General features: G+C 38.0%; 1 protein-coding gene across 1 annotated transcript; it reads right to left on the bottom strand.

Annotated features, from left to right (window-relative positions):
- Positions 1 to 30: 30 nt before the first annotated feature.
- LOC140325985 (uncharacterized) lies at positions 31 to 25167 on the bottom strand. Its single transcript, XM_072404148.1, has 7 exons — positions 25048 to 25167; positions 18208 to 18405; positions 17288 to 17401; positions 8395 to 8519; positions 6392 to 6472; positions 2702 to 2824; positions 31 to 1137 (listed from the first exon to the last, which is right to left on the bottom strand). The coding sequence occupies exons 1-7, from the start codon at positions 25055 to 25057 to the stop codon at positions 1030 to 1032; spliced, it is 759 nt and encodes a 252-aa protein (XP_072260249.1). The 5' UTR covers positions 25058 to 25167; the 3' UTR covers positions 31 to 1029.
- Positions 25168 to 26612: the final 1445 nt, after the last annotated feature.

Raw genomic sequence — 26612 nt, 5'->3', positions numbered from 1 at the left:
TGTATAGTGAAGTAGTTTTCCCTAGTTTTAACGGTTTCACTGATGCTACTAATCCATTTAGTGGTCAATTGCATGTACATATTATATTGTATTTTTCCCCTTCAGTAATATTTCCCAGCTTCACATTCAGGGGGTTATATGAGACTCAAGACACCAAGATGTGAAAAAATAAAAGTTATTATTGCAACCTATAATATTGTTATATTTTTTATGTGTGTGCAACATCATAGGTGTAATAAAGCAGCCATGTGCTGTGTTCGAGTAGGGCAGTTTCCACTCACCCTATCCACATACCTATCTCTCCAATTAAATTATGCTTCCAAAAGTTAAAAGGACCTTGGGGTGGTAAATAAGGTGGTAAAAATACAAATCAGCAAACCATAATTTAAATAAAAATCAATGAGGCTGGTTGCTAATTGCAACATGATTTAGGAGTATGTAATACATTTTAGACACAATTTTATGTATATGTATTAGAATTCATATATTTCTTTTACAACAAAGAGTTGCTTTAGTCGAGGAAAGACTCTTGATGAAAATATATGAAGAAAATAAAAATTCTGACTTATAGGTATATACATATTGTAATTTGTAGTATAGGAGTCAGGAAATGTAAGAAAGAAGATGTCTCTTGGGATAAAATTAATGTTTCTAACATCCAAACTGAAGTGACTTTATTTAGTGAAAAAGCTTTAACGCCTTAAGAAATGTTTTCCTTGAAAGTTCAACCCAAGCTTTCATATTAACATTGAAATGCACCAGGATGATTTAAAAAATATAAAACAATATATATATATATATATATATATATATATATATATTGACATATTCTTTTTTGTAATGTTACATAACATTACTACACAATGCAGAGTTATTGGCTTGATTTACTAGAATATACAATGTCCATACATTTTCTGAGACCAATTTAAATCCAATAAAAAAAAAATCATCATTAAAAATGTAGCTGTGTTAAATATTGCATATGTATAGAGAGCATAAATATTACATATTTAATATTATAAATACATTTTAATTATTGATTACATTTTCTTGCCCCAGTTTCTCTTTTAATTGTTGTATTTCCTGCAGAAGGGATGCTTTTTCCTGTATCCATTGATCTTTTTCCTTTTCCAAGTCCTAAAGATATATGAATTAGGTTTACTATTTTTTCCTAAATTCACCACATAACATTGTGCACCTATATACAACATATATTGTGTACAAGCAAATATGTGTAAAAGCAAATGGTCTTGTATGGTGCTCTTCACAGAGTCAATACAATATGCAATTAGCCACCCGGGACTCTGTAAATCATCTCCTTAAATATACATTTGCCTGCATAAAATGAGGTGAGAGTGACATAATTTATATGTTTGTTTTTTTGATAGAAAAGGCTTATAATTGGCTGATCCGTAGCTCATTTTGACCTTCAAAAAGGTCTTCTGTTTCATACATAAGCTGCTCACAGCTAAAGAAGAACTTTTGGGTATGTTTATTAAGACACCTTTCAGGACTTTACCCTGAGGCAGTACAAGGTGACATATCTAATGATGAAATAAATCTTATTAGATCAGACTACAGCAAACACTATTGCAGCTCGTAGGTGGCAAAACAGCCATTGTTTCGGTGGCCATCAAGAACTTAAGTATGAAGCTACCAATCTTCTTCAATGAGACATGTACCCATCTCTCTTGTGCAAGTTATCTTGTACAGGGCCATTGTGGTATTTTACTTCTTCCTGGGAAGTTGCAAATGAAGCCCAGCCCAGCATGCTCACAATAAGTCTGAATGCAACGCCTGCGTGCCTTAGGACTAAAGGTCACTATAGCACACTTTCCAGCCTTCCTGTCATCTTTCTTTGTGTTAATGTACAAGAGTGAGCCAACCCTATAAAAAACAGCCATAAATGTACACCCAAAGGGTCTAAGTGTACTGAACATCTACTAAATGTTTTTTATTTTTTTATTGTTTTTTATTTGCCATGTAGTTATTGCTTAGAAAAAATAAATATGATATTAGAAACATGCAAAAAATGAAACAAGTAAGGTTGAAATATTTAAAGAGGTCCCCATAGCAAAGATGTGACAAGGACAAAAAATAAGAGTCAAATGATGTGGTAAAAAGGATTAGGAAAGTTAGGAAATTGGTGGTCCAGGGAGGAGGGTCTGCGGAGTAGATTAGTAGAATAGAGTGGACCAATGGCATTCTCTACATTGGCAAACTGATTAGTCAACAAGAAAATTCCAACACTTCTGTCCGGATTTTTACATTATTTTTTGGGTTATTATCAATTATGATGGCTGTTTAGTAGGTTGAGGGTCTTTGAAGCAAGGAACCATCTAATGTTTGGCATTTTGCTTTAGTGTGGGTGTTCGATGTATGTATTTGTATTCTGCAGTAGGTTTCTTTAATTCTATTTAAGGCAGGGTGTTGTGGCTGGGGGTGTATCATGTTATTGAATCGATGCAGTAAATACAGAGCTCTTGTTGATATTTATTTCAGATGCCTTTAAGGACCATCAACCCGCTTTGAATCATTTATTGATAAATATTGTTATTTATTGGTTGTAACCTAATTTGTAATATTAGGCTACTATGGCTATTTAAAGTCCATTCCTGAGTGGTTTATTGAGCCATGGGGGAGGTAGTGAAATTGGATATTCTAGTGGCTATGCAAACATGCCTTTGTCAAGCATTTTTACCTTTATTTTTTCTTGTAAACCTTCTGTTTTTTGTTCCATAAGGTCATGGTATGTCTCTAATCTAGTCTTTAGAACCTTCATTTTATCGCGGTAGTGGTTTTTAAGGATTAGAATCTCTTGATCCTAGACAAAACAAATTATAATTTTTCAACAACATAGACAAAACAGTAAAACAATAAAAGCTATAGTTAAAAAAATACATGAACCAGAATTGATATTATAAAAATAATCCATTTTGTAAAAGTCAATAAGCAGCTTTCTTTTTCCATCAATTGCTAAATATATAGTATTTGATTAAAAATATACTAGAGTGTAAGCTCCAACTCTGTTCCTTGAGTCCAGTTTATTTCCTGATGTGTGTTGCTGTCTTTACTCTTGAATAACTTAAAGAAGGTAAACCCAGCATTTCACTCATAGGGTCTGATTTATTAAAACTCTCCAAGACAGGAGAAGACTATTATGGGAGATCCTCCAAACCTGGAATGGATTTCTTAAAAATAATTTGCTGTTAGTTGGAAAATGTTTTCAGTTCTGGATCCGATCTATTCCAGGTTTGCTGGATCGCCCTGGTTCTCCCATAATAGTTTATCTTGGAGAGTTTTAATATATTAGGCCCATAGCATGTACATCAAAGGCTTTCACCCTCCTATGTGTCATTGGTTTCTGCTAAGCACAATACATATATTGGAACCCAGATAGAATGGTTAAAGATGGAATGGAAGCCTTACTACTGACTTTACCAAAACATTTAGATAGCATGTCTATATTGGTGTTTAGTCCTCTTCCTTTCCATGGAAGTAACAACTGATAAAGTAGACTGTGAGGGTACCACTATTATTGTATGTTTTGGGTAAAGGAAAGACTCCTTTAAAATGAATAAAACATCAAACACAGTTAGGGGTTGCAAAAATACTTGGCATTTTCCAGCTGTTGAAAACTTTTTAACATATTTTACAGCTATAGCCCAGCACCTTGAAGAGCTATGTGCACCTTGATTGAGCAACAAACATAACAAATTATTTGCATCTTATCAGCACCTATAAATGAGGCTGCACACTTTTCTCTGAATGGGTTGCAACTCAAACAGAAAAAAATACTTCAATAAGTGACTATGTGTATTCAGTTAGTTTGCCTAGTAAACCCTTGACTGCGGTATGCAAGAGCCCTCCTTTAACCAACACCCTTCTTCCCCCTATAACAAACCACCTCCTTTAAATGACAGTCACCTGTGGGTATGGTGAAAATGGCCATATGGCCGTTTATTACTTTTACAACTTTTTAACCATATAAAGACTGACTCTTTTTTACATTACAACCATCTCTACACCATTAACAATCAAGTGACACAAATTTTCCCCCTCAGGTGACAGGTTCTTGCATGCTTTAACTCTATCACCACCTTTTACCTGTATCTGCTTTGATTGATATATCTGACCGGCTCCCAGACGCCACTCCACGGTCTCGGGAATAATATCAATCACGCATATCATAACCAACCTTACCAACTCTTAACCCCTTTAAAACATTTTGGAGACTCCATACCATAGATGGCTCTCCACACACCAACATTTAACCAGTCCAACTCCCCCACACCCTGTCCCATGAAGACCTCACAGCACCAACACCTTGGAAAAACTCACCTACATCCTTAGGGAGGGTGGGTGGAGATCTTGACTTGATCACTTCAAAAAATTCTGACCTTCCCTCTTACTCTCCCATCCTTTTACACTGGTCTTTGCCCACGCTTTGTTTTCCTTATCTTCCTATCATATCATTTTCCCCCATCATGCCACTTCCACCCCCTTTTCTTTTATTTACACAAACATTTCTGGCCTTCCCCCCTCAGTCATGCTGGCCCCTGGCCTAGCTCTTTTCCCCGCTGGCTTAGATGTGTGTATTTCAAAAACATGTAAAATCCTTACAGTTGCATTAACTATATATATGAAAGTAATTTATTTTAAATTGAAGATTTTGTTACTTTAAATTATTTTAGAAAACATTCTAAGGCATATTCAAGGCTATACTTTTCAACTTCTATGGGGCCCAGAAGCAAACGTTGGCTATTATATTCATATAGTACTAAGAAATTAGTTTCCAAGGAACGGTGATATGGCTGGTGGCGTATTACATGGAACCGATGATGTTCTGTACCATGTTATCGAACTGAACCCTGTATTACATTTTCAATGCTGTCCTTTCTTGTTCTGTTTTTACATTTTATCCCTCTGATTCATATTGGATATTACAAAGATATATTAACTTTGGAACAGTTTTTAAGAAAGCTGTATGGGGGCCAGGGGGGGGTGTCAATGTGAAGGAGCTTGTTCTGAATGGTAGGGGCCTTGTCAAACATTAACACGAAGGTCCATAGATCTGTAGCTAGAATACTATCAGCAGTGGTGCAGTGTTTCTACAAAAACATTGTCTACAGTGTCCAACAGCTTTCTGTAGAATTACATTCACTGCATATAATTTGTTAATGTCGGAGGTCCTCTATATCAAGTAGGTTTACCACCCTACACATTATTATACAATTATTGCAGGTAAACCAGGTTTGTGCTGTATACAACAAAAATTTACCTAGAGGCAATTTTGATGGTACCTCTGCTATATCTCACAAAACAAAGTTCTCACCTCAGCAACCTATGTGAAAGAGCAATTTGATTATGTACAAAGCATTCCTAAATTCTGGGGGATACGGATGAGCACAGAAAATGTGCATATACATTGTTCATTAAGCAATCTTTAGGCATGTGCTGCTTGTTTTTTAAGCTAAGGCTAGGTACACACGTGCAATGGTTCTTGTTCGATAATCGGCTCAGAGCCGATATCGGACGAGAATCTTGCGTGTGTACAGTGATCATCGTCCATCATCCGAATGACCTCCCATGGACGATGGGCAACAAATGATAGTAATGGAAGGAAAGGGGAAAGAGCGCAGCGGGTGCCGCTCTGTCGTTCTCCCTCTCCCCTCTCTATCGAGCAGAACGGTGCGGTATGTACAGAGCTCGTTCATGCATTGTGCAGTCGTTAGTCGTTGGAAAGGATTGTGAAAGTTCCTTTTAAACAACAAATATTGCACGTGTGTACATAGACTAACTTAATACCAAAAACAAATGTTTCCTGAACCAACCTCCTAATCTATGCAAGAGACTAAATGATTATATTTATTTTGCAGGATTATATAGACTGTCCATTGCTTTTTTCTGTGATTATTATACCTCTGTCTCTAAATGTGACAAGCTATACAACATCAATACATGTTTGTACACAAGTCAGATAAAAGTCGTTGGAAAACGAAGATTAGGGTTGTTTTGAATGATCGTATAGTGCACGATTCTGTACACAATGTAATGATACGATCATTCAAAGATAATTGACTGATAATGTACAGACACTAGATGTGATCGTTTGAAAGATACAGGAAAAGATACAGGAAATTGATGCAGAAGAAGGACAGAGAACAGCGCTGGAAAGTGAAAATGATAATTACAATACACACACACACATTTATATATATATATATGTGTATATACACACAATACATAATTGTACTGGTGACTTGCAATGATTGTTCATTTATTGTGCATGAGCACTTCAATGCGCAATCAGTAAACGACTGTACACAGGATAGATAGCAACCTGTGTATGTAGCCTTAGTAAAATGAACTGACAATACTTTTACATTACCTGTTTCCTCTTTAAATTTTCATCAATTTCACTAATGATTTGCATGTGTGTTAGTTTCATTTTTTGCATATCTTTTACCACCTGAAATGACAGGAAAGACATTGCATGTACATTAAAAATAATACGAGTTTAGTGCTGTATAAGCTGAGCAAGACAAAGAAGCAAACAAAAGTAAGATGTCAAGACAAAAGCAATGTAACCTATTAGGAAGGACAAATGTGTTCACTGTCAGCCTCTATAATAACATTTTCCTTAATTGCTGTGATGAAAACCTTCAGGGCAGGAGCTAAATTTAATTGTTGTCTGTAAAGCACTGCAAATCTTGATAATAGTAAACCTAAGATAGATAAACTTTTATTCATTTTAAATTGTTCATGTAAATTGAACATGATTCAGTGCCAGCATTCACCGCTAGGTGTCCTCGGTTTGCAAATACAGAGGAATATGATTACAGTATACTATTGTGCACAGCTCATTCTACAGAAGAATAGAACTTTTACATTTCTATTGTCTATGTTCTTCCTCTACAGAATTATTTATGCTAAAATGTACTTACTATTGTGTCAACACAAATGACTAAACCATTTTCCTGGATCCCATACAGACTGATCTGTCCCATGATGCATTGCTTTTTCAAACAATTAGGAAACAGATTTTACTCACATTTGTTATTCCATTCTACTATTTGAAGCTAAGTCTGATATATATAAAAGTTATAAAACATAATAAAAAAGCTTGGTTTTATGAGTTTTATTTCTTATTTCTATTACACTGTTATATGCACAAATAAACAGATGATTCACTAAGTTTTAGAGAATTATTTCACTGAAAATTTAGCCAACTTAAATAAATGAGCAATAATCAATGTGTAAAGGTAAATAATTTGAAAAAAATGCTTGTCAGTGTAAGAAATCTGTTCCTGAGTTTTATTAATCTTCACAATCCAGCTAGTTCTCACAATGGTGCTACAAAAAAAGTATAAAGTCAGACAGGCAATGTAATAGTATTGGCAGCCTGCGAGGTGAAGCACTGTCACTCCTAGGATCCCTGGGATAAAAACTTTGCAAAAGAATTAATAAAAATATTTGCCTAAAAACTATATAGGGACGGCCAGCATGATGAAAATGTAGGCTTTATATATTTTATTTAATGTGTATACAATAAGGAAGGCCTCTTCTCTCTACAGTTGTTGGTAGATCTAATGATCATAAAAAATATTTAATTCTTTTCCATCTTTTTTTTCTTTGCATTTTCTGTGTTCATATGTTAAGATTAGAATCATCTGCAGCCTCAATAAGCTTTTATGCCATGAAGGATAGGAAAATTACATAAAATTTTGGATATATTTTTTAAATTTTTTTTCTAGAGAAACATTAGTAAAAGTTCTATTTTAGACATCTGTATTTCTAAAAATAAAGGAATTAAACTGCCATATAAATGCATCACAAAGTTAAAGGTTTCAGAAAATTTGGTAGCTAAAAATGGGCATTTAGTGCATAATAGGACTGAAATATGGTTGGCTGGATAATATTTCTGAAAGGTCGTAATGCCTTTAAAGGTCCAGATAGCTGGGTCAAGTATTTAAAATGTATGCAGTTTAGGAGATTCCATGAAGGGATATGAGGGGATAATTTAGAGCTTACAAAATAGAGAATTTATTATATCTTTTGGCAAGTTTCATGTGTTACTTTTATAGAAAGTGTAAGAATATATGATGCCTATTTATATATGTGTGTACTTATAATAACTTTAGTACAACAGCAGTTAATATTCTAAGTTTAAAACTGTTGTCTCATCCCATTGTCCCAGAAATTGCAGGCAGCAGAGTTACCCACAACATTATCAGTTTACATTACATACCACATTAAATGATAAAATAGATAATTGGTTAGTTACCATAAATCCCTGCAGAAAATTATTTAATAAACCTAATCCTTGCAGTTTTAAGAATATACATAATCTACCACTAATCAGAAATTCTAATACCTTTCGTCTATACAAACCTTGGTTATGTACATTTTTGCCAGTTCATAGGGTATGTATGGCTGTCCCTCATTCTCTTCACATTCAGCCAGATCAGAGGGATCACAACTTTCATTTAAACAAGTATTCTGAAGTGTATGAATGTCTGCAAAATCAACACTTAGATGAGTCATTAGATACCAGTAGAAATTACATTTTTGCTGCTAAATTGATTTCCTTTCAATTATGTCATACATATACACAAATAAATACATTTCATCTGTATACAGAACACATCCTTAAACATGTTCCTTTTTCCCATCCCTAACAGATTGGCCATCGATAATCCTGTTCCTTCAGTTTTCGGGCATAGATTTTGTAGTGCATTTTCAATCCAGGCACCTATCCTGTTTGTGGCTATCCGGCCTAGTACGGAAGATGGATGGATGAAAATATAAGAGCTACACCGACACAAAATCTACAACATTTTGTTGATGCCAGAGGTCAGAGGAGAATGGCTAGACTCATTTGAGGTAATAGAAAAGCAACATTAACATAAATGACCACTCATTACAACCATGGTGTGCAGAACATCTCTGATCGCACAACATGTGAAACCTTGAAGCAGATGGATTACAGCAGCAAGAGTTAAGGGTTTGAATTATTCATGGTCCTCTAGGTAAACTTTTTATCAGGACTTGTTAATGCCTAGGGATAAGTGAGCAAAAATATTAAGTTGGATCTCGCAGTGAATCGGGCCTTTCTCGCTTACCTAAAATGTAAGCGAGAACAGCCTTTTGATTCGCCGAGAGGTTGAGCTCTCGCAGAACAGGAGGATCCTCTGCAATCCCCGGGCACTAGATGTTATAAATAATACAAGTATCTCTTACAAATGTTACATTTGTTACAGATATAGATTTTAACTGGGGGGGGGGGGCAAAAGGGGTTTCCAACTGGTTCCCACATTTCCAGTTGCCAACATCCCTCTGTTCCAGAAAAATAGGGGTTCAGAGAAGGTAAGTGGCCAGGTATGTGTACCAAGCACCCCATCAGCTGCTTGGTCCATCACACCGCAGCGTCTGCAGATTTGACTCCAGGTGGCAGTAAGCAGTACTGAGCGTCTCCCCCTACCCAGGGTTCTATGGCATGAGAAAGGGGTAACTGCAACGCAACCTCACCGCCAACCTGAACGTAGCCTTAAATTTTGTGAGCGAGCAAGTATATATTTTGGGGAACCAAAACACAAAGCAAATTGGCAATACCTTAATTCTTTATTGTCATGGAAGCGGCCCCTAGGGGCCCCTATCATACAAACTTAGTTTGGGGACCCTAATCTTGTTAAATCCACCTTTAATGTGAATATATCCCTGATTGTTATTTGCTGATTACTGAGGTCTATAGTGCACGCCCACTCTCAGGGAGCTAACACTGAGCATGCTCAGGAGGCTCCCTCTCCTGGTAACACAATCTCATAGAGATGCATAGGAGATGTACGCGCCCAATCCCCTGCAAGACAACGAGAAGCGAGAGAATGAGGAGAGGGCTAAACCTAGCAGCTCAATGGATGGTATGTGGCCTATGGGCCGTAGGTTGGGTACCCTTGGGATAAAAAAATGACAGCAGTTTAAACCACATTGTGCATGACTTTTTACTTGGATGCCTTGTGGTTGCCGGGAATTACGGTGTGGCCCTTATAGGTGAAATAAAGCTTCTGGCAGCCCTTAAGCAGTCATTCGCTGTGTGCTGTTGCTGTAAACAGCCTTTAAAGACTTATCAGCCAATAGCAACGCAAGATAAAGCCAGGATCTATTCTGTTCCTAAAATCTCCTTCAGCTGTGCACAGCATCAAAGTTTTTGCTGGGGATGCTGAGAAGGTACATGGCTGCAGGCCTAAAGGGAAGCAGAAGATGCTGCTATTTCCATGTTATCCTTGCTGCTGCAAGAAACACCTCTGGACAGAATAAACTGGGTGTGATATTGCAGTGACGCACAGTGCGGGATTATTGGCCAGATAAGCGTATCCTAACAGCATCTCCTGTAAAGGCCGCTATTTTCTTTGGCAGCTTTCATAGCATCTTTTATGACTAGGAGGTGAGGTAAGCAGGATTGTTGCCCCATATATTATTTACGATGGTCCCAAGCCTATTAAATGTTCTAGTTTTACCATTATCCAACTTTTTTTGTTTTTTGAACACAAGGAAAGTGAATAAGTACTACATTTTAGAACATCGGAGAACCATTGAGCAGATGTCCCATATTTTACATTGTCTTTAAAACTATACTTGTTCTGCAGCACCTTATCCCTAATAGCTGCTCCAGGCTTATCCGATTTCATTCACTATTAGCACAATATGGATAGAAAGAACTGTCTCTATTTTTAATAAATCTTGTTTGGGAAGCCAAAATGGCCAAAACATTCTCCTGTGAGGCTCTGTTTAAGAGTGGGCGCTTGTATAGATGACAACCTCTCAATCTACCTTTACCTATCATTGAGCCCCTACTCAGTCTTAGCAGGCTAGTAGAGGTTTCCCAGTACTCTGTTTCCCCCTTATAACTTTAATGAAAATGATGGCATCTGAGGAGGAAAAGACTGACAAAATTGAGAGTTGTATCAAAACCAAATGAGAAAAATCACAACAGAGACACAAGTACTGAATTTTCACAATCAGTACCATATTAACAAACCCTTCTTTTTACAACATGCAGTAAGAGTCAAATGCATTTTTTACATGTTTTTATCAATTTTAGCGGCACCACCCCCGGAATTTACTATGGTTGCTCGCATCACTTAACTGGACTTTAAAACAGCTTGAAAGCAACAGTTTATTTAACAAAATAAATAACCTTTTATTCAATAAATGGCAGTTTAATATAAAGAGTAAAAAAATAAATAACCTAAAATGAATTAACATACGCATACATACATTAACAAAAAGTAGGTATTTGCATCCCACATTAACATACAAATTAACATACCATAACATAAAACATTAATATATCCAACTTACTCAAAATTTTACCCCCAATAAAAAACCCCAATTCAACAAAAGTGCCCTTGCACTATGTCAACCAACCTGCTCTAAACTTAACCAACCAGGCTGCAGGCTTAGGAAAGGTAAAGTCCATACCAACCAAGTATATTTCCAATACGCTATATTCCACACTGGCCCATAGCCGCCCAGCACCGTCTCAAGGGCCCCAAACCGTAATACCTTTAAAGGGGGCACCCTCAGCTGGGTTGCCCTTTCTAAAATTACCACCAGGACTCTTACCTTCCTAAACCCCAACTACCCTATCCCTGAAACAGGGAGGGTCGTTGGGAAATGTTTTCCCCCTCCCCCCTTTACTACCGATTCGACCCTTAGCTAACCCCACCAAAACTTCTTCTCACCACCAGGTAACCATTTAACCACTGAGAGACATGCACTCATTTACACTAAGACAGACAGGTGCCCAGACATACACCAGCTGATAGACATGTACGCTAGTATAATGTACACAGTCAGACAAATTAGCATAGAGTAGGTCACACACACATATACACACATTAACACACACCTACATACTGTATATAATAACACACACATGCACACACACACACCTAGTTATTAAATAAGGTCTAATATGAACACACATCCAACACTAGAAGAACGATGACTAGCATCATGTAGGGTAGTGCAGTGTAGATTAGAGTAGGTCCTGCCCTAAAGAGTCTACCTTGTCGTGGTGGGCAGGCTTGTAATCATTTGGCCGAAAATGTGTCACAAAATGAGAGACACAATCATGTCCCGTTGGTGGTCGCAGTTGGTGGAATTGAATGAACTTTTGCACGGGGGTTATGTCACCCCAGCCAGACCAATCAGGATGGCCAGAAGGATGGGGGGCTCCCTGCAATGGAATGAGGGCAGGTGAGTATCATAGGGTTTAGCTCCTTTTTATTGAACATCTTTTTAGAAAAAAATTGAGGTATTTTTCTTTGCTTTTAGGTTGAATTTATTGTTAGCTGGGAAGCTACAGAAAAATGATCAGAATTAGTCAGGATACCCACGTTTCACAGATATAACACCACACTCAGAAAGCTATGGATTCACCTTAGATTTGGGGATGGTCTCTGAAGAGTTTGACAGCATTGCCTGAGTTTTGGGGTTCTGAGTGCAGTAACACTGATTGATTATCAGCAACCGGGGCAGCAGTTATGCAAGACACAAATATTCATTCTTCCATATAACTCATGGCTCCTGTGTCCCAAATGTCATTAGTTTGTCTGTCTGGAACAGCAGCAGCAAAGCTCCAGCAGAATGAAGAGAGCAGTGAAACTCCTGTCATAGCAGGACCCAATATTTACCAGCCAAGTACAGTGAGTTATATGATACACTGAGATACAGTGTCACAATGGAACCTGACAATAAAGCTTAAAACCATGATTTCCCCAAGCAAGTGAATGAACAGGCTGAAAGAAGCTAGGGGTACCCTGGACCTGTTTTATCATTTGCTTATCTAATATCAGTTTTTAACTTTCTCCTGTAAACATGACTGGATTGAGGGGTAGGGCAGAAGAGAAGGCTGCCTTAGACATTTGAGCAGAATTAGGATGTAAAAATATATCCATGGTGACTAAATCCTTCCATACTTGGGCATTGTAGATGAGTTGTGTTGTTTGAGCCAGCATACAGAAGGCACATAACTAATAGATGGAGTTTTCCAAGCTCTAGCTATACACTGCTAGGTGGATTTGGAGATATGGATGAGATGGAATTAAATGGAAGTAACTGAAAGAGATTTGTACTTAGGTAAGGCAATCAAACAGTCCCTGGGTATGGGCTTACAAAAATGGGTCAAAAATAAAGAGAGTACTATAGTCCAAAAAAAAGTAGGCCACCTTACCTAGATACCAGAGCTGGGTAAATCTACCTAAATTACTGTAATTGAATACATTTACTTTTAAATCTGAAGTTTTAGTTTTACTTAGAAATGGATTTATAAATGATTCCTCTGTCAATATCATCTAGATTTGTCCTTAAATTCTTTGGAAGATACAGTGTTTGCTCATTTGATTGGCCACTAGGTGGCAGAATGAGTATTGGTTTTAATATGCATTGAAATGAGCAATGCAAATGGATTTGAATATCTGTGGACAATTTGTGTCTAATTTATTGACAAGGGAATAATTTTTAAATACACCAGTTAGAGTTGTATTTATAACGTATTCCCCCTCGATTGGACCTAGATTCACCATAGTTTCCTATTGTGACTTCTGTGCACTTTTGACTATTGGCCACTAGGTCATTGATTCAACCTTCCGAACGGTAACCCCGAGTGTGGCTCTGGGTTAAAAAAACAAGCTAAAATTGGTAACCCTTGGGGTATTTAAAAAAGTAAAAAACAAACACCTAGCTGGTCCCATCCTCCAGGCTCCTGCCATCCTCTGGCTGCGTCCTCTTCGTTGATCTGTCCCCCGGCAAGTGCACTGACCTTCCCTTGGAATTCACAGTGGCGTTGGCACATACAGCCGCTGCTAGGGGCGGGGCAGGAATTTCAAATTATTTTGTTTAGCATTCTATACAAAATAACTGTGTTGAGTGCAATACACTGAATTTATATGTCTAAAAGCAGTATATTGTCTTTCATGAAAATTTATTTTACAGTATATAATAATAGCATGCGTATAATGAAGTTTGAAACACAAAATCATGTCAAAGTTTATTATTAAGTTTATTAATAAATTTATTTTTTTTAAATGTATTTAATTTATTATTTTGACATGATTTTGTGTTTCAAACTTACACTCATGCTAATATATTATACTGTAAAATAAATTTTCATGAAAGACAATTTACTACCTTTAGACATATAAATCCAGACAGAAATGAACCGCACAGGAGGTAAATATGCACTGAAACAAGAAATGTAGATTATCAGGGAGTTTCAGACCAATTGGCAGAGGAATAATTTATAGATATACCCCTTCATTTTTTTTTTAAATATTGTACTTTACTACATTTTAACTCAAAATCGTTACTGAATTAAAAAATTGCAAGGAAAAAGCTGGCAAGCTCTACAAATGGAGCTCTATTTCCTTTGGTGTTCTGTATGTAGATTTAAAATGAAGATTAAATTCAAAACATCATACGTTATCAAACCAGCCTCCGGGGCTTCCCCAGATGCTGGCAGCATGCACGTAGAGGGGGGGAGGTTCCGGAGACGCCGCCCTATAAATGGGACAGCGCCTCTGGGATCCCCTTGCTCCTCTGCATGCAAACATTCACACAGGATCTAGATTCTACCTACATTTTTTTTGGGGCTCGCTTACACAGGTGTGTCCCTTATCAAGCTTTTTCTTTCCTTTATATACATCCTTGGAATATGTACTTACCCTAGAATTACTTATTTGCTTGTAGGTTTTTTTCAATACTTTTCCCATTGGGACCCAGATCAGACCTATTATCACCTTACCAAAAACTCAATTTGGAAGCATCATTTCCTCCCTATCTTGGCAAGTAACGTTGTTATCCACCCTACAAGACCATGTAAGTCTATATACCTTTTTTCACATTCAATATATTTAAAGCATATATAATTGGTTGATATACACTTAGACAATCTATATACACATGAGGATTAACATATTTATTTGAACCCGAACCAGCCAATATATTTTGGGATGCACAGTTGCGTTGTATGTACTAGAATATTATTCATTTATTTATTCACCTATACACAAATATATCTGAGTGTACTACATAATGTAGCATTAAAAAATTCTTAATAATTTAGACATAATCACTACAAGTGCCAATCATCTGTTGATAAACCGATACCTAGCATTCCATAGTGAAATTGGGCCCATTGCCCTGCACTGTGCTGCTCTATTGGCATTTGCCAGGGAATACAAGAATTGGCAAGCTATTCTCTTCACAGATAAAAGCATGTACACACTGAGCACATATGATGGACAGGAAAGAGTGTGGAGACTTCATGGTGAACAATATAATGCTTGGAACATCATCCAGCATTACTGGTTTGGTAGTGGGTCAGTGAGGGTCTGGGGAGTTTATTCCTGGAGGGCTAATATCCTAACTGTAAACAATAACATCCTCGCCTTTTATCATTAAATAGTTGGCCTTACAGACAGGTCATTGTGTGTAATGGCAGGTTCTATCAACTGCTTTAAAAATAAGTAAAGTGGTAGAAAATGCAGATCGATGAAAGAGAAATTCTGATTGGCTGCTGCAGGTTAGTTTGTAGCTGTGAGCTCTTATGGCATTATGGTGCTCTTGGGACCTGCATAGGTGAAAGGTGCTGATATCTGCACATGCAAGAAAACCTTTAATTTCACCTTTTCCCAATGACTTCAAAGTATTTCAGGCATTGGCCCTATGTATCTCTATGTTCTTGTAAAGTAAAACAGTTACTTTCGCTCCTCACTAGTTTTGTAGGATAGGGGTCTGCGTTTCTAACCTATAGAAGGCTATAACCAAACTCCCGCTAAGTCTGTCAAAGCAGGCATCTGAACTTTTAGAATCCAGACTAAATGAAAAGTACTGTCTTGAGACCAGAAGTTAAAATAATTGGTTTATAGGACAAGATAGGTGACACTCCTACCATATTTCAGTGAATATGCAGACTTTGTGTACTGTTGTAACATCCCTGGACTACTAGTCCATATGGTAGTACCAGAATACTGAGCAGAAGACTGGCGGCTTTTCATAGACATTTCCACTCAAAGTTTGAAATCTGTTTTACCTCAGATTCAGAAACTGATAATTGATTCACATTTCACAAGTTACATGACTGATGCTGAAGCGTCTGCCTGGCACAGCTATGTCATGGTTGTCAGGAACTTCTTGGGTAACCATAAAGCACAAAATTATGAAGAACTGGTACAAAACATGCTCCTAAACTTTAAAAATGTGGGTGCCTCTATGAGCGTAAAGGTACACGATCTCCATAGCAATTTGCAAACATTTCCAGAAAACCTTGGTGATTTCAGTGAGGAACAAGGAGAGAGGTTCCATGAAGATATAAAGGTGATGGAAGAAAGGTATCGGGGCAGATGGGATAGACACATGATGGCAGACTACTGCTGGAGCCTTCAACGTGATTGTCCTGATCATCATCCTGAACATCAATGACTTCTTTGTGATTAGTTCTGTAAATATACTGAATATATCATATACTGACATTAAGTATTTCAAAATTTTCATTTTGTATATATAGGCATAACTAGATAAATTTTGCTTAATTTTCATGTTTCATTAGTTTTTTATAAGGTTAATATTGAGATCATTATTCCAAAAACTAGAGCCAATCTAGCAAAACCCATACCATATTTGGAATCTGTGCATCAAACATAAATATATAAAATGACTTTATTCTGTTTGGCCAGAAAATGTTTGTTCATCCGCGTTATTATTATTTTATTATTATAAAGGAATTAGGAACCATGTAATTGGTTATCCGTATGTACATGGGTGTATCAGTACAACTGAGTCAACCTATCAGAACTGACATTAAAATGGAGTTTTTTACTGATACAGTGCCCCAAAATGCACAGTGTCACAATACTATGGTCCTGATTTATCAAAGCTCTCCAAGGCTGGAGAGGATACACTTTCATCGGCAAACCTGGGTGATCCAGCAAACCTGTTTCTTAGAAAATATTTTCAATCTTGGACCAGATCTATTCCAGGTTTTTTGGATCACCCACTGATAAAAGTGTATCCTCTCCAGCCTTGGAGAGCTTTATGTAACCAGACCCACCGTATTGGGTGCATTGCAGCTCAAAAGCACTGTGTTTGTTGTGTTGCATTGTTTCCAAAAACTCAAGGCACTTTAATGCAGCAAGTGCCTTGTGGTACCTCAACTCATAGGCGTGGAAGCACCCCAAAGGTAACATTTAAGACAAAACAATGTATATTACAATTACGAAAGTACCTTTTTCAAGCTCTGTTGAATCTTCTTTAATGCCTTTCCAACAATTCAGAAAGGCCAACTTGCGTGTATAAATTCCAATTTTGTTGAGCCAAGATTCACCTTGCTTGTCAGGATCTGCAAAGCAAATCAAAATGTTTAAAACAAGGGAACTGTTTCAAATTAAGAATGTAAAATAAAATTATTTCAAGAAAATGGTACTAGGACACTAGCAATCTTCTGGGGGTAACATTTACCAATTAGCCTGTCAGGGAGTTGACTCAGAAAAGACATGGTCATGTAAATCACGCAGCTTTTGTCTGTGTTTATAAATATTATTACTACACAGTATTTATATAGGGTCATCATAACACACAGAACTGTACAAAGTCCATAGTCATGTTACTAGCTGTCCCTCACAGGGGCTCACAATCTAATGCCCCTACCATAGACATATGTCTTATACAGTATATCCTAGCACTGAAATGGCCAGCACGGTGGCTGGGCAGGCCGCTGGTTCAGAGGAGGGCTTGCTCTCCTTATCTTGTGACATGCTACAACGTTGTTATATTGTAGCTTCTAAAGCCTCTGAATGTTTGAACATTTGTAAAATTTTAAAGGCAGATTTAATTTGATCTGATCAATTGTTCACCAAGTCAAAATATTAAGCTCAGCATGTTTGTAAAACCTAAATACTGGCTTAGCCAATCTTTACCACAATAACAAGCATGTTGAATTGGCCTCAGTAAACTGATCCTTATTGGGGTTCTTTTAAAAATGTTTCCACCCTAGGCCCTGGCATGTGCATGTTTTTCCAAATAATGAAAGCCTGTAGGAATAAACAGCAAACAATGTTACGGTAAACACTTGTGTTTAGCATTTCTGTAGCATAACTCTCTCTGTATGAATAAAACACCTTCTTTATAAATAACACAGGCACTTACTTTGTAATGAATCATTGTCTATGGCAATGCTATTAACTATGCAGGATCGATGAGCTTGTAATTCACCAAACAAATCAGTTACACTGCCAGGTAAGTCAGAATGGAACAACACCGATGGCTCATTGGCATCATTATCACTTCTGTACGAGTCCTTGCACATTTGGGAGGTGGAGGGTATTGCAGATTTGCTCCAGGGTTCTATATTGCAAAACAGTAGAATTCATTATCATTAACTACACCTTTAAAGCAATATAAACAACAAATGTTATAGATACAGGCTTTCTTGGAACCCCAAGGCATTATTAAAATGCTAAAGCGCTAGAAGTGAAATAAGAAAAAGAAATTAATTTGGGTACATTATTATTTTATAATATAAACTGTTTTAGAAATAAACTCTGATAGCCAAACGTCTAATTCACCAAAGTAGCAGAGCTTAGGAGAGGGCTAGGCTTAAGCCCATTGACTATATTATTAATATTATTACACAGTATTTATATAGCACCATCACATTGCGCAGGGCAGTACAAAAGCCCATAGTCATGTCACTAGCTGTCCCTCACAGGGGCTCACAATCTAATGGTCCTACCATAGTCATATGTCATTAATACAGTCTAAGGTCAATTTTGCAGGGAAGCCAATTAACCTAATTGCAAGTTTTGGGGATGTGGGAGGAAACGGGAGTACCTGGAGTAAACCCACACAGACACTGGGAGAACCTGCAAGCTCCATGGAGATAGTGTCCTGGCCGAGATTCGAACCTGGGACCTAGCGAGTGCTAACCGATGAGCCACCGTGCTGCCAATATGCACTTAAAAGGTAAATGCATATCATAATCCTTAGGTGTTCTGGGTACACCAGGTGGTTACATTGACATCTAAATGGGCCTGTTACATGCTGATAGGCCTGCATTAGGCATTATATAAATTACAAATGAAGGTTTACTTTAATGGATATTGTTGGTTCCCTTCCTAATACTTCCGTGTCCCAGTGATCACTGTAGTAAAGATGAGAAATTAATTGGCAATGTATTCAGAAAAGTATGGTAGCTAGCCTTTAAATGATAAAGCGACCTAATCACTGGAATAAAATGAGAAAAAAAATCTGCCTAAACAGGGTTAAGGACATCAATAAGAACCAGAATAAACAGTACTTGCTAGTACACCACATTGTTCAGTTTCATGCAATGCCATTGTTTGCACTCTTTAGGAGTTGAGTTGGCGATTTGTGTGTGGTTAGGGTTGGATTTCTCACTAGCCTACCTAGGTCTAGGCTTAGGGCACCATAAACAGTACTGGGCGGCATTGCGCCTGTCAAAATGACTGATGTCCTTTTAACTTAAGCACAGCATCTCATGTTGTATCCTGTGCCCAGGCTGCAGTTAGCATATTGACCACCATGTGTCACCAAAGCACACAAAAGGGTACAGTTAGTAGCCCAGGTGGTCAGACTGTCCAGAAATAGTGCTGAAGTCAATGGAATGAGAATTTTAGAGGTGGGGAACATGATGACACAGCGATAAATATGCCAACTACTCTGTGCTGCCCTGGTGCACAGTAGCCCTTGCACCCACAACCTCAAGACATCCCCAGCACTCCTATAGATGATGTTACCCCGATTTCATCCTGGCTGTCCTGCAGATTATTGCTCCTCTGGTGTTCCCCAACAGCCTGTCATTTAGGTCAGTGGTTACCAACCTTTTGGAGCTTGCAGACCACTAAATGCACAGACTCTGGACTGTGCATGTGTGGGGAGCTGTGCGTCACTCAAAGAGCAAGAAATTTCCCCCAGAGTGGCGTCATGATGCCAGAACCCACCCACTCTCCCATCGCAGGTCCAGAGACATAACCGGCCCACCACCCTGAACCTGTGAGGCAGGCTTGTGGATATATACACAAAAGGAGCAGGATTCTAGAATTATAGTAGTTTACACACAAAAATAGAAGGGTTCTTCGGTCCTTTGTGGTAATACACATCATTTTAAATGGCACCCAAGGCACCAAATGTGCCTGCAATGCCACAACCCATTTTCTTCTTTCAGTGATGATGGGTTACAAAAACCTGTTCTAAAAATAGAAGTCCAATATAGAATTCTCATTTTAGAGAAATTTCCTTTGACTTTTTGCATGTATAGGACAGGAAGTAAAGAAAAACTTCATAAAAAAAAAACATATGAAAGAAAAAAAATCAGATGGCAGTTGTTTTTTCTACTCACTACCTGACCAATGCAGTGCACTACTATGGACAAATACCTTTATGGTTGTAGAAGGCTAGAAGTGGAGGACGTTTCCATGTAGTGTGAAGCCATTACAGCACCAATGCCTATGAACCTGTTCCCCATGGTACATTGTGGTTATTTGCTATATATGTACTTCTTCCATTTTGGGGGCAGTTACAGTAAAGGTAGTATTTAATTTAGGTGTTTGTGATTATTTTCTTATTCATGTGGAACAGATCCTATGGTGCATTAGCAACAAAGCTGTTAATGGCCAGAGAAGGAGGGGGGAGGCAGCACAAGCTAGCTGGCCTAGGGGAGAAAAAACAATAAAATCTGTCCCTGGATGTGGTGTAGTTTGGTCTTTAAGGAGTTTTTGTTTTTAAAGAGTTTCTAACCTTGTTTCTCTTGTAAAATAGTGACCACTATAACTGAGCAGAGAACAAGGAAGATTCTCTCAGATGGGGACGGCAAGATAACACCAAAAATGTAATTTCTTATTAGTTCCCCAGTTTATCTAGAACAAAGAAGAATTATCTGGATGGATATTTATATGAACAGCATTGTGTATTAGATATTTTCTGCTACAGGAATAACAATCTGTGGAAGGAGACAATCTGCAACCATAGCCCGGAAGGCAGACATGTGCCAACACCCATTCTCTTTACATACTAAAGCAGACCTATGTAAGTTGCCATTCCGGTCCTGGTTTTATAAAATCTTGCGCGTTGTGTGTGTTGTGATCTGCTTTTAATCCAGGATAAGCATACACCTCAGGTAATTGTAACACAACTTGTCACACAGTTATCTGCATGATTGTTTCAGGATTGGGACTCAACCACTGAAGCCAAAAGGTCAATTTTATATCCAGGCAAATAGCCTTATTTACAATAAATTCAGCAATGGCAGCTTATATCATCTCTCCATGATAGGTCCACTTTAAATATTAAATCTGTTTTGCAGACATTACTTTTCTCTCCAGTGCTCTGCACTTCATCATGCTACATTTGTATTTCCTACCACTAGTCATGAGTCCTTTATAAGAGTATTGGGTGTGACTTAGAATGTTGCTCAGACAAGTCTTGGTTACTTATTTCTGGATGGAAAACTTGTTTGAAGAACATTCACAATGTGAAGTATTCGTCTTTATTTTTTTCAAGCAGACAAATACAGAAGATGCTTGCGTATGTTAAGTAAATAGCAGCTAACAAACGTGTGGTTGGATGAAAATGTTACAATTGCAAAATCAGGATGTGAATAACTCCCATCCAGTGAGTCACATTGAAGTTATGCATATCTGCAACTATTTTCCAGAGGGTTCTGAGTGCAAAGAGTGAGAGGGCAGGATGTGGCTGCTGTCCAGCTAAAATCTGCTTTGTAGAGGAGGAGGAGAGGGATTCTCATAAAGGGAGTGATTTCTTAAAGGAGCAATGATTTCTTAGTCATTGTAAATGACTAAGAAATAAATAAATAAATAAATAATAAATAGTAAATCTAAAATATGCAGAAGTTCACTGGGCTACAAAAGATCTAGTAGTTGCTTCTTTGGTTGATGAAGGGAATGGTTTTATTATATCATTTATTTTAATGTAGGGTGTTGGCTGATTTTGGGCAAAGAGACCTCACGCTACCTTTTCTGCAACAGTTCACAAAAGGATAACAGGGGAAGCAGTTATCAGAAAACAATACATTGTAACTGCAAAAATTATCCTTATTGGTTAGGATTATATACAGCTCCCCAATACAGCAATCAACAGGATCAGAATATTCCAGGCAGGCCCAGAGCCCAGGAAAAAAAAGACAGCATAGGCACAGGGGCCTCATGACTGGGTGCTAATGGGAACCAGTCATGTAAAGGTAAGGCAGAAAGAGAAGGGAGGTGGGGTGATCATTAGAGGTGGAGAGATGTCTGGAGGAGTTAAAAGGGCTGGGCAGAAAGGGGGGCATTGGTAGGTAGCTAGCTAGCCAGTTGCTGGATTTACATTTAACCCCCACAATGCTGATAGCCCATGGCTCTGGCTGTTGCTGCAGAAGCAGTTTCTTGGGTTAGCAGTTCTTGGTAACAACACTACATAAAATTTGAATCTGGGATTTAAGTGGGTAATCTGCATGATTTAGAGCAGTAGTTGCCAACTTTTTCTGTCCCGCGAGAAGCTGGATGTCACTCAGAGGGGAAGAAACCTCCCCCATAGTGACATCATGATACCTGGTCTGAGCTTGTGATGGAAGAGTGGGCGGGTTGTGTGCAGAGACACAACCCGCACACTTCATTGAACCTGCGATCTGTATGGGGATCAAGGTCCGCTGCTCTGGCAGGCGCACCCCACCAACGGGGTCCTTCTCCTGACACCACTTGGGGGTGCACTGGCCACCGGTTGGCGACCTCTGATTTAAAGCACAGACAAAATATCGTACTGGTTTGTTTGTACTACAAAATGCTCTTCTACAACAAAAGTATATACAAGTGTAAAAATTGTATCGGATGCATTGTACTATATAGTCAGTAGGTGAATATGAACCTGTCATCTGCTTCCCATATCAATTTTTGTTATAGAGTCTATGCCAGAATGGCCTTATAAGACAACATGTGCACACATATACTCCAAGATGCAGCCAAAGGTCTAGGGTCATTTCTAGCTGCTTGTGCATGCACAAATGTTTGTGAATGGCTGCACACACTGATGTCAAATTCCAGCACTGGCACCAGTAGGCCTATTTCAGAATGAAACCTGAAACAAGAATTTGCTGGATGGTTTTCAGGTATACTATTGTTTGATTACCCTTTACTAACCAGCTTCCCTTTAGACTTGATCTCTACTTTGCCTAGCCATTGCTCTGCTCACACCCTTTGTTGACAAGGGCTGCACATACAGCCAATGACAGCTCAGCTGATCCTTAGTGTTATTTGCTGTCACGTGTAAGCAGACAACTAGAAAAGGAAACCTTCCACTACTTGCATCCCCAGTCTGGCTTTACATTATGTTTTTAGTCTAAGCCCAACAGAGGAGATAAATAGTTGAAGATTTTCTCTGCCCACTGTTATTTTATGAGTGGCCCAAATGATTGGCTGAACTGTCACTGACTACATCTGCCAGTCCATTTCAGATATGAGAAGGGCTCCCACAGTACCTCAGGAGCAAGTGGCCCTTTTGTTATTGCAGCCTCTGTGACACCTGTACCTAAGCCACTGGATTTACTGCTGTGACTTCAACCTACTTCCTGACATCATCTACCTGCCACCTTACCTACTGTCTCCTGGGTTGATGGCCTCAGCTTGACCTAAGGCTAAACCTCCAGATGTTGCCTTAATCTGAACTCCATATCATTTAATGGCTACCTGCTTCTCAGTCACATCCAATTATCTCTCTTTCATAAGCCCTTTGCAACCCTGTCTTCTGCAAGACTCTGCAGACTGATCATTTGACAACCATGCCACCCAGTACCCTCTTATCCCCTGCTGTTCATTCAGAATATCTGGACTTGAGGCCTTTTGTCTCTTTTTCCTTGAATTTGGTACATAATATTCCAACGCTCCATGCTTTCCCAAAAACTTGATTGGCTCAGCATATTGGTAAACTGGTAAAGGTGTCACTTTTGTGTTCAATAAAAACAGAATGTGCAGTGTGGTCTTCCCGTTGAGGAAGCCTGAGCACAAATAGGGCAGAATCTATGTTTTAACATTGTAGAAGGTATAAAATAGCATTTTTGACTTAATACATAGGCAACCTGATTTTTTTGTTAAAATAGTAAAGATTTACAGTACTTGTTTGGTCAGTGATGTTACACAGGGTATGCTCTAAGACAGTGATGGCCAAGCTTTTCAGACAGGCAGACCACTGAATTTGCCCGCTATGGACCGTGCATGGACAGGAAGCCGGTTGTCATTCAAAGGAGAAGAAACTTCCCCTATAATGACGTCATGATGCCAGAACCTGCCCACTCTCCTATTGCAGGCTCAGATCCAGAGACACAACCCACCCACTTCCCTGAGCCTGGAATCTATATGGGGGACATGGTCTGCGGCTGTGGCTGGTGTCCCCCCGCGGACCACCAAAATGTTCTTGGACCACTGGTTTGCGAATGCTGCTCTAAGAACTGGTAAAGCAATAGTTAGTTTTGGCTGAACCCAGTTCCAATATAATATGACACACAATTCAGTAATACAAGCAAACAAACTGATAAATAACAGGTTCATATGATGAGTGTAATGCAAACATGCACACAAGTGGTAATATAATAAGCAGTAAACAGTATTATATACTTTTCATATAATGATCAAAGGTAAATGACTCTGAAAAGAATAAGAGTTTATACTGTGTGAATTTTTAATCATAATATATGTCAAATTCATAATTCTTCATTGCAAGACTCTCATTAAAATGCATTTCAACAGCTCTAATCAATGTGGTGAGAGTTGTATCAGATTCTAGAATAAAAGAATCACTCACACAGCTGCCATAACTCATATACTAATGAACAGTGACTAAGCCAATGAAAGTAACAATATCTTAGCAACATGCAAACATTGTAATGATATGTATTAAAGTTTATGACTACTTTAACATTGCTACTCTGTTGAAATAAAAAAAAAAAACATTGTATATGCACTGAAATATTAAAATATTTACCTGATTCCATGAAGATAGTGTTCTAATAAGATATTGTTTGGGTGACAGCTTGTTAGCTTGCTTAGCTTGTTTAACATGTGATGGTTTGATCTTGGAACATGTTTAAAAATGTATACACCTGAAAGGACAAGAAGATATCCTTTCACTCTCAAAGGGATGACAGACTTGGGTTACGTTTCATGTTTACTTATTGATATCAACACAGACTGTTCTCTTTTCATATTCCCTTTCTCATGACCAAATTTGTCATTTTAAAAATAATAAATCAAGTAACAATTAATATGATCTCTGCAACTTTTAAGGCCTTGCCCACCAATAAATATTTTTAAATGAAGCATTATGAGTTGGTAACTGGTTCTTGTAGCCACATTATGACCTTTCCATTGCATTAGATCTGGTAAAACTTGTTTAACCACGTGTTGCCATAACACATAAACCATGGTGATATGCAGTAATGCAACATCTTTCATTTCAAATCCCCAATTCACAACAACAGACTTACTTTCTACTGCATCACAGCACAATTAAACATGGTAAAAGATCCAACCAAAGTGGGCTGCTTTACTAAAACACACAGTAATGCGCCACATATATGCATATTGAAAAGTTGGTTTTACCGCAATATATATTTGGCCCTTTGTGACCTGATTTCCCATAGATAAATAGTGACAAAGCTAAACAAATAGCTGTGCTTTTACAGCCTCCTCATGTGCCAAAACCAGAACACAATGATGCTGCACCTAGCATGTACCCCTGGAATACGGCCTAAATACACACCCAAAACAAGTGAACTCAAGCTAGTCTACAGCTAACAAGTAAATATAATAAACTTTAATATATAAAACCATAAAGTAAATCAAATTTTGTTCAAACAAATGCCACGCGCCATGAGTGCCAAGCAGAGTTCATCACAGACATTACATGAGAAGGAAAGCTTATTGTTTTTTAATGTCTGGTCACTATGGTTTTTGAGTAAAAGATAAATGACAGCCTTTCCGGAGACCCCTCTCTTTCCACCTACTCAATTTTATTGTATTTCATACCACTCCAATGGTACTGATGTACAATATAAAAAAAATTAATGCATAACAAAATTGATACTCACCTTGAGTGGTATACATATTTTATGAGATGCAAGCTTCTGCCTGGTAGAAGTAAGAACACTTAGAAAAAGGATAGACTTGAAGCACTGACCAAAAAAAGTCATCCATACATTTATTTATTTATTTTATTTCTTTGCTTTTCAAATACACTTCAATATATATAACCTGGAACCTAGTGCTGCAAAGGCCAGAGTGCTATAATTTAAGCCACTGTTCTGCATGGAGTTTGTAGGTTCTCCCTGTGTTTGTGTGGGTTTCCTCTGGGTACTCCGGTTTCCTCCCACATTCCAAAAACATACAGTTAGGTTAGATTGTGTTGGAGATTAACATACATAAATATATTAACATATGATTGAGGTAGGGACATTAGATTGTCCCCCTTTGAGGGGCAGCTAGTGTCGTGACTATGGACTTTGTAAAGTGCTCCATAATACGTCTGTGCTATATAAATACTGTAGTATA

This window comes from Pyxicephalus adspersus, chromosome 3 (genome assembly GCF_032062135.1).
Source record: "Pyxicephalus adspersus chromosome 3, UCB_Pads_2.0, whole genome shotgun sequence".
Lineage (NCBI taxonomy): Eukaryota > Metazoa > Chordata > Amphibia > Anura > Pyxicephalidae > Pyxicephalus > Pyxicephalus adspersus.
Note: the sequence above shows the minus strand (reverse complement) of the source record. Positions and strands in the feature narration are given on the sequence as shown.

Coding starts and splice junctions, on each gene's coding strand:
- LOC140325985 (XM_072404148.1), bottom strand. Junction 17,402..18,207: donor AGACAATGATTCATTACAAA/GTAAGTGCCTGT, acceptor TTTGCTTTGCAG/ATCCTGACAAGCAAGGTGAA. Junction 6,473..8,394: donor CAAAAATGTACATAACCAAG/GTTTGTATAGAC, acceptor CTGTCATTTCAG/GTGGTAAAAGATATGCAAAA.